At 43.0% G+C, this 9,227-nt stretch overlaps 1 protein-coding gene across 1 annotated transcript in view; it reads left to right on the top strand.

Annotated features, from left to right (window-relative positions):
• POLRMT (RNA polymerase mitochondrial) overlaps window positions 1–9,227 on the top strand; it is a 46,732-nt gene continuing 37,505 nt past the window's right edge. The window contains exons 1-2 of the mRNA XM_031948272.1: window positions 1–211; window positions 1,144–1,233. Of these exons, the coding sequence (XP_031804132.1) occupies window positions 109–211; window positions 1,144–1,233 (193 nt within the window). The 5' untranslated portion in view covers window positions 1–108. The remainder of the gene's footprint in view (window positions 212–1,143; window positions 1,234–9,227) is intronic.

Here is a 9,227-nt window from a genome sequence, read left to right as displayed (position 1 = left end):
AGCGCGGAGGGCGGCGCCTGCGCGTTAGAGGACACTCCGGTCCGGGGCTCGAAGGGAGGGCGGTCTGGGTGAGCCTCGTGTGGCCCCGGGGCCCCCAGGGCCGCCGGCATGTCGGTGCTTCGGCTGAGGGCTTCGCTGCTGAGCCGGGGGGCGTCGGGGCTCGGCCGAGCCCTGCGGCCCGAGGGCTGCTCCTGCCCTGGTCCGGAGAAAGGTAAATGGGAGCCCCTCGAATTCCTGTCCGCACTTTAGATTGGTGACATTTGACCCTGAGGCAGTCTCTCTGTTCTCTCCCAACTCCCGTTTGATTCCTCACTTATCCCCGGCCGTGCGAGTCAGCAGTCTCGTAATCCCACTTTCTTCTCCCTAAAGTTCAAGAACTAACCTTTCATGCCAGCCGCAAGCTCAAGGAACCCCGATGTTTGACTCGGCTAAAGTGACCCGACCTATGAACCCGCACTCACTGACTTTCTTACCCTTTGACCTCTGACTTTTCTTTTTCTTCATATTCGAATGCCCCCCCCCCCCTCCGGTTTCTTCACTATCTGCACCGTCCATGACCTTTGACCCCCTGGGCCATAAGGATGGAGTTAACAGCAAGACCCCAGTTCAAATCCTGCGTCATAGATTAGTTCATTAATAGTTATTCTCCTGCCTCAGTTTCCCCAGCTGCAAAATGGAGATGATGGTAACAGTAGCCCCTACCTCTCAGAGTGGCGGCAGGGATCAGATGAGATCCCGTTTGCAAAGCCCTCAGCTTTGGGCACATCCCAGTCCTGGAGGAGCTGGCCCATAGGAGGGGCTTCATAAGGAAAGGAGACCAGCATCCAAAAAGCTTCCCCTGCAAGCAGCATCTCATTCCGTCCCCGTGAGCACCCTGGGAGGGAGCCTCCGAGAACGTCCCAGCTGAGGGAAGGGTCTCCTGAGCTCCCACCTTGGGAACTGGGCATGATTCACAAGCAGGCAGAGACGGGGTGTGGATGCAGCTTTGCCCTTGCCCATCGATACCCCTGGCCCTGGCATCCTGACCCCGGAGGGGAGGGGAGGGAGCAAGCACTCATGCAGTGCCTGTTATATGCCAGGCAAGGAATAAACGCGAAGGGGCCTGGGGCCTGGCTCCAGAGCTAATCGTCTCTTTTCCTACAGGGGTCCCGTGGACACGGGGCAGAAGATACTCCGTCAATGCTCCAGAACAGGACAGGAGGAGGGACGCGGGGCAGGTGGAACTGCTGGAAGGTAAGTGTGGCCCCATGGCAGGTTTGTGGTGGGGAGAGGCTTGTGAAGAAACACGTCCCCGTTCGTTGATGGCTGGTCCCAGAGTGCAGGTGTGGGAGCCTTAAAGCCTCCCATCAGTCTTAGGACAAGGTACAGTCTGGCCTCTGCCAGTTTCCAAGCTGACTCCCCGTGATTCCCCTCACACATGCTAGATGTCGGCCAGAGTGGTCTGCTTGCTGTCCGAGGCAGCGTTTCCTTTCCTGATCTGTGAGTTTTTCCATGTTTGAAGACTGTCCCTCCTGACTCCTACCTCAGAGAACGTTTGCTTCCTTCATGGCAAGAAGGAGCTCCACTTCCTCCAGAAATCTTTTTTCCATTCCCCTGCTTGGGCCGGCACCACCCAAACTCCTTCCCTGAGAAGGAGTAATAATGATAGCTGGCATTTATAGTGCTCTTTTATAGACATCTTATTTGATCCCCACAGCCCTGAGAGGCAGGTGCTGTTATCCCCTTTCTTACAAATGAGGAGACTGAGGCAAACGCATTAACCCAGGCTCACCCAGCTAGTGTCTGGGGCTGAGTTTGAACTGTCTTGAAGAGTCTTCCTGACTCTCTCCTTGCTATGTTAATTAATGGTCGGATCTCCCAAAGGAAAGGGAAGCTTTTTGAGAGTAATGTCTCAGTTCTCTGTTTGTATTCTAGCAAATAATAGACACTTAATAACCATCAGTTTCATTTGTTCTTTCACTTCAGATATTTAAGTGCTTCTGAGTATAGAAAGGTGATATACAAAGCTTCTCCAGCAGGTTTTGGCTTCATTAAGGGAATTAACCCCACCTTCCCCAGCCCCCTGCAAAGAACTACAGAAAAAAGTGAAACAGGAAGGAGGGGAGAGTTCAAGAAGCTTGAATATAGGGAGGTCATTGCAGAGGCTCGTGGGGAAGCTGCCTCCTAGCCCAGGCAAAGATTATAGGTTCGTGGCCTCAGAACTGGGAACTGCATCCTGAGCAGATGCTATCTTGTAGCTCCAGGCCTCCTTCTTCTTGGACAAAGCTGGGAGAGAGTAGGGTTAGTGCTGGGTGGTCTTTTTGCCTCTAGGAGATAAGCACAAAACAGATTTCTTTCATAGTGATGGGTCTGGAGAGTGTTCCCATCACTTAGGAAGGGTGTCAATTGACTTTGCCATCCATCTTTTGAAGTCATGATTGTTCATTAGTTGGAGTTTCAAGTTTTTAAGTTGCCTTGGTCATTGCGTATATATTTTTCCTGGTTCAGTTTGCTTTACTCTGCATCTGTTCATGTAAGCATTTCCAAGTTTTTCTGAATCTTTGTTTATTTCTTTCAGCACAATAATATTCAAATACTCCAACTTGTCAATCATTTCTCAGTCTCTGGTTCAGTTTCCTTCTGGTTTCTTACTTCCAAAAACTGCTACTATGAATATTTTTATGCATATAGGTCATTTACTTCTCTTTGATCTACTTAGGATCTATGCCTTTTACTAATATGACTAGTTCAAAGGATATATTTGGGCTAATGATTTTTTTAGTACCAAAAGTGTTTTCTAGAATAGTCATATCAATTTAAAACCAATTCATGATTCTACTAGTGATATATATTATTGACCTAGATGGCTCTGGAAGAGAAAGTAAAGTTGATGACTTTGCACAGCTCTCCCTCACCTGATCCAATTCACTTGCATGTTATAGCTTCTCATCTATCATATCATGATCTTCTTTGAGAATGAACAATAGTTACTGAGTCTCTCTTTTCCCCTCAACATTTACTGTTTTAGGTTTTTGTTAATTTGACAAATACGAAGTGAAACATTCAATATTCAGTAAACATTTATTAAGCAACTATGTGCTTAATATATGCATATATTTCATAAAAACATCACAATTTCATTTTGCATTTTATTATTAATAACTTGGAGCATTTTTCCATATGATTATTGACAACTTTTAATATTCCTCTTGAAAACTGCCTATTTGTGCCCCTTGACCTTCCTCCTCAGAACAAGATCATGATATCAGGTAAGTGATTTTATTACATGCAAGTGAATTGGATTGAAATGAGGGAGGCCTGGACAAAGTCACTAGCTTCACTTTCTCCTCCAGAGCCGTCAGGGTCCAGATTCAAGGTATAGATCAGGACGACAAGCAATGCTCTGGATGCCGTGGGAAACCTTGACTTTTTTAAGCTAAGGTCTTTAAAAGGTTTAAAGAAAAATCCCTCTGAGAGGGGAAGACCTTTAGGGTTTCTAACCAGAAGAAACAATTACTATTTATGTTCACTCTGAAGCAATTAGGATCCAAACGTAGATCAAGCAGGGCTTGTCCTGACTTTTGTTGGCCAATCTGTGAGAGTCTTGAATGATTTGGGTTTAAGGCATGATGCTCAGGAAAGAAATAATAGGCTAAGAATCCCAAGATTATCAATTGTTTCTGTTCTGACCAGAAAGTGGGAGGGTCTTACCCTCCTAGATTGATTTTTTTTTTTAACTAAGTAAAATAGTCCATTTTTTGTCTCATTTCTTTCTTACCCATTCTTAATCACTGAATAGGTAGTCTCCTCAGTCAAGTTGAGACCTGTTAGAAAGGCTTAAAAAAGGCCCAGGTCTCCCACTGTATCTAGAGCCATCCTCAATCCTTATGTAGCCACTGGCTCTGCAGGAGAAAGTGTGACTGGTGACTTTGCACAGCCCACCTTCACTAAAATCCAATTCACTTGCATTACTTCTTTAATGTCATGGTCCGCTGGAAGGCCCAAAAGAACTGGGAATGGCTTTTGTTCTTATATATTTGTATCGGTTTCAAGGGCATTTTGAATGTCGGATCTTTAACACATAGTCAGTCCTCAATTTTTGTGGGAGTAATGTTCCTAGAAAACAGCATAAAAGTAAAAAATGTGGATGTTGATACTTCACACTGTGGAAAATAGGAAGTTAGCTTCTCATAACTATCAAAAACTGTAGTCTTTCACTAGAGATTGCTAAAAATACACTTTTCTGCCTACAGTTCTTTATAATGAAACACTGATTCTGATTACATGCATTTTTCCTAAGACAGTAACCATGAAATAAAATACAGAGGAGAGGCAACACCAAATAGATTAGAAAGGGAGCAGCAAAATACCAGAACCTTGAGGTGTATTTAAAAAAAAAAAAAAAAAAAAGACAAGGGACAAGTTACAACCTGCCATTTCTGTTCTCCCTTTTGGCCCTGTGGTTGACCTGTTCCAGAATGAAAAACATATGCTAAGGCAAGAAGCTGGCACTTTTGGTGAGAGGCTGCTTTAGGCTTCTCATTTTTTTGTCTGCTGCACATAGCCATGAATGTGCAGACTTGCTAATGTAAAAGTGAAAATGAGGTTACTAATAAAATTATATGGCTGCTTGAAGTCAAGAAAGTTAAACGTGTGAATGTTGAGGTTCAACTGCAATATGTTTACTGCAAAGATTTTTATTCCCCATTGAATTACTTCTCTTCTAATTCTAGCTTCATTGATTTTATTTTTTTTTAAACTTGTCAGTTTTGTTGAAAGCAATCAAAACTGTCTTGTATCTTCTAGGAACGCCTCTATCCTTTGTTAGGAATTCTCTGGGGTATAGTTAAATAAAGGTACCTTTTTCTATTTTCTGTGCAGGTGTCTGTATTTTAAACATATATATATATATATATATATATATAGAGAGAGAGAGAGAGAGAGAGAGAGAGAGAGAGAGAGCGCGCACGCGCGCTTATTGGGGTATGTGGCATAAAATAATTATTCTAGGGGGCAGCTAGGTGGCGCAGTGGATAGAGCACCAGCCCTGAAGTCAGGAGGACCTGAGTTCAAATGTGACCTCAGACACTTAATACTTCCTAGCTGTGTGACCCTGGGCAAGTCACTTAATTCCAATTACCTCAGCAAAAAAAAGGAAAGAAAGAAAAAGAAAATTATATTCTAAATATAAATTTTTGCCTTTTTTCCAGTTTCTAGAATTTTTTGTTAAAATGTCTTTACCCTAGTAGTTGGGATCCTTGGGTTAATCAAACATTACTCTTCACTGTAAATGCTGTACATGGCATTGAAAGGGATTAGAAAATTGTGGAATTCTTTCAGGAGATTTCATTTTGGAGAGATTTCACACACATAACATACATTAAGATTACTAAAGAAAAAAAAAAATATCCCACTGGCCATGCATAATTAATGGCAAATGAAGGTGACCTTTCTGCTCCTGGGCTCTTTCCATTTCATGCATCTTCTGTAATGCTGCCAAATTGATATTCCTAATGCTTAGGTCTGACCCTGCCATTCCAGTGGCTCCTAGTCCCTGCCTCTAGGTTAGTCTTTGGGCTGGCACTGGCCGGGCCTTCCTTCACACAGCCTGGTATTCTGAACTGATCCAGGTCATTCCCCTCTTGGTGTCTCAGGAGCTGTGTCCCATGCTCTCGGGGCACTCGCCCTTAATCAGATTTTATGTTCCCTGGCTCCTTCAAGGCTCAGCTTCTTGATCCCCTCTCAGTTGCTAGTGTTTCTCTTGTTCCTATTTTCTTGAAAATTATTTTGAGTTTACTTTATAAATGACATGTGTTTCTAATTTTTTCCCACATGAGAATGTTAATTCCTGATGAGCAGGGATGATTTCCTTTTTTCTTTGAATCACAGAGCCTTACACATAAGCACTTATTTAACACCTGCTGAATACATGAAAGAAGAAAGGAAGGAATAAGCTGGAGGTGGTCAGGGATGCCTCCTGTCTTCTTTCCAGAGCTTTTTCTTACTGCTCAGAGCAATCTTTCCCTTCTTCTGATCTCTGTAGCCCCTGTCATCCTTACCACACAATCTCATGCTTGCTTCTTGCTCTCTGCTCAGAGACAGAATGTGGGGCCTTACTCTGACCCCCAGGAACAGGGAATCCCTCAGTTTCTTTGAGTTCTTTATCTGTAAAGTGGAGATCATTCCCTGTACTCTCTCCATCTCAATGCTATGAGACAAGTACTTTACAAAATTTTAACTACTATGTAAAGAGGATAAAAATGTTTCTTGCCCATTTTAACTTTAATAAAGAGCTTGACTGATTGGTCTTTAGGGTGCAAAGCCTCCCCTCCTTCTCCCAGGTAGGCCAGAAGAGCCTTGCAAGTTGAAAAGGTTTCCCTCAGGGATCAGGATCCAAAGTGATGAACTCTGTCTGTTGTTCAAGGACCTGCCCAGCTAAGTTTGGAGAGGTGTCGGCCAGAGCCAAAGGATATTTCTCAGAGACCTTATCCAAGTGGCCTTAGGAATCAGTGGAGGGAAGAGGACTTGTAACAAGAAAATGATGGCTCCTTAGAGTATTATTGAACTATCTTCTCTCCACTGTGCAGTAGTTAAACAAGCTTATATTGATTGATTGCTTTCTGTGTGCCAGGCCTTGACCTAAGCCCTGTCTTCAAGGAGTTGGTATTTTCTTGGGACATATAGCATCAAGAGAAGAGGAAACACAGTTAATTTGAGAGGGAGAGAGGAAACTCTGGAGCTGAGCCTTAAAGGAAGCTAGGAATTCTAAGAGGTGGGACTGAAGAGATGGGATATGCAAAGAGATGAAAGGGCGAGAGGAGACGTTGAATTGAAGGAACAATAAGTGGGACGGTTTGGCCTCTGCATGGAGTATGTGAAGGGGAAAATGTGAACTATCTGGTAAGAAAGGCAGGATTGCTCCAGATTGTCAGGGGTCCTTGATGCCAAAGCAAGAATCCACATACTTTTCTCAGTGGCAGTAGGAGTTGATGGAGAGTTTGTAAGAGGGGAGTGACGTGGTCAGTCAGCGATTTTGGAAACCTGTTGTGACCCAGGATAGAAGACAGGTTGGAAACAGGAGGCCCAGTTAGGAAGCTGTTGTCAGAGAAGAGGTGATGAGGGCCTAGGGTAGTGAGTGATGCTGTGAGTGAAAAGCATGGGGTTGACAGTCAAGGCTGGATCCCATGGACATCGATCTAACACGATCCTGATTGGAGGGGGAGGATGGAGGATGACTCCTTACAAACCTGAGTCACTGAAAGGAGGGTGAAAAAGAACCAGGGGAAGAGTATGAGTTCTGTTTTGGACACGTTGAAAGATGTAGAGGTTTAGGTTCTCAGTGGCCGTTAGCAATATAAGATTGTAGGTCAGGAAGGAGGCTTAGACTGGATAAATAGGTCTGGCGATCATCTGTATAAATAGATTACTGGATTCATGGCAGCAGCTGGAATCCCAGAGAGAGAACAAGGCCCAGGACAGAGCTCTGGGTGATATTTGTGGTTATGGGGCAGGAAATGGGTGACAGTTCAGCAAAGAAAACGGAGAAGAAATGATCAGACTGGCAGGAGGAGAACCAGAAGGGAGTAGTGTCATTGCAGAAGTTAAGGGAGGAGGGAGAATATGAGCAGGATCCCAAGCTGCAGAGGCCAGGGAGGTGAAGGATAGACTATAATTAGATCAGATGTGCCATCAAGCATGGGGACTGTGCCTTTTCCTCTTTTGTATTCCCCTTGAAGTGTCTTCTACAGTGCTAGGCAAGGGGGCAGTCACTAGCTGGTTCGTGAAGGGAATCGGATGACTAAAATGCAAGGAGGTCAAAGACTTTGAACCTCTTTCATGTTGCCTCCAGGACTAGATTGGGTTTAGTTCAGTTTGGGGCAGGAACAGAGGGCTGGGCTGGAGCCCTGGCAGATTCAGCCCAGTTGAGGTGCCTCAGGCTGTCAGATCAGGGCCATCTAGAATAGAATTGAACCTGGACAAAGGTTTCAGCCTGAGTCCTACCAAACTCCTTTTATGACACAGACATGGATACCTAAAGCAGACTGATACCTAAAGCAGGTAGGCTGAAAACAGAGAAAGAAAATTGTAGACCAATCTCCCTAATGAATATTGATGCTAAAATCTTAAATAAAATATTAGCAAAAAGATTACAGAAAATCACCAGGATAATAAACTATGACCAAGTAGGATTTATACCAGGAATGCAGGGCTGGTTCAATATTAGGAAAACTATTAGCATAATCGACTTATATCAATAAGCAAACTAACAAAAACCATATGATCATCTCAATAGATGCAGAAAAAGCATTTGATAAAATCCAACATCCATTCCTAATAAAAACACTTGAGAGTATAGGAATAAATGGACTTTCTCTTTAAATAGTCAGGGAGATATATTTAAAACCATCAGTAAGACATATGCAATGGGAAAACTGGAACCTTCCCAGTAAGATCTAGAATGAAGGGTTGCCCACTATCAATTATTATTTCAAATTGTTATTAGAAACACGTAGCAATAAGAGTTGAGAAAGAGATTAAAGGAATTAGAGTAGGGAAGAGGAAACAAACTATCACTTTTTGCAGATGATAGATGGTATACTTAGAGAACCCAGAGATTTTTTTTTTTTTTTTTTTTTTTTTTTATTTAATAGCCTTTATTTAAGGATATATACGGGTAACTTTACAGGATTAAAATTGCCAAACCTCTTGTTCCAATTTTTCACCTCTTACCCCCTCCCCTTGGGATGGGGATGACTGGATGTTAAATATATTAAATATAACTTAGATACAATAAGTATACATGACAAAAATTATTTTGTGTACAAAAAGAATCAATCTGAATTATTGTACAATTAGCTTGTGAAGGAAATCAAAAATGCATGTGGATAAATATAGGGATTGGGAATTTGTAATGGTTTTTAGTCATCTCCCCGATTCTTTTTCTGGGCATAGCTGTTCAGTTCATTACTGCTCCATTAGAAATGATTTGGTTGATCTCGTGTTGAGGATCCTGATCCATCAGAACTGGTCATCATCTAGTATTGTTTTTGAAGATATAATGATCTCCTGGTCCGTATTTCACCCAGCATCAGTTCGTAAGTCTTCCAGGCCTTTCTGAAATCATCCTTTGGTCATTTCACAGAACAAAACCATAATTTTCATATACACAATTTATTCAGCCATTCTCCAACTATACATCCATTCAGTTTCCAGTTTCTAGCCACTACAAAAGGGTGCCCAAACATTCG

The sequence above is a fragment of the Sarcophilus harrisii genome, chromosome 1 (genome assembly GCF_902635505.1).
Source record: "Sarcophilus harrisii chromosome 1, mSarHar1.11, whole genome shotgun sequence".
Lineage (NCBI taxonomy): Eukaryota > Metazoa > Chordata > Mammalia > Dasyuromorphia > Dasyuridae > Sarcophilus > Sarcophilus harrisii.
This window is presented reverse-complemented; position numbering and strand designations above follow the sequence as displayed.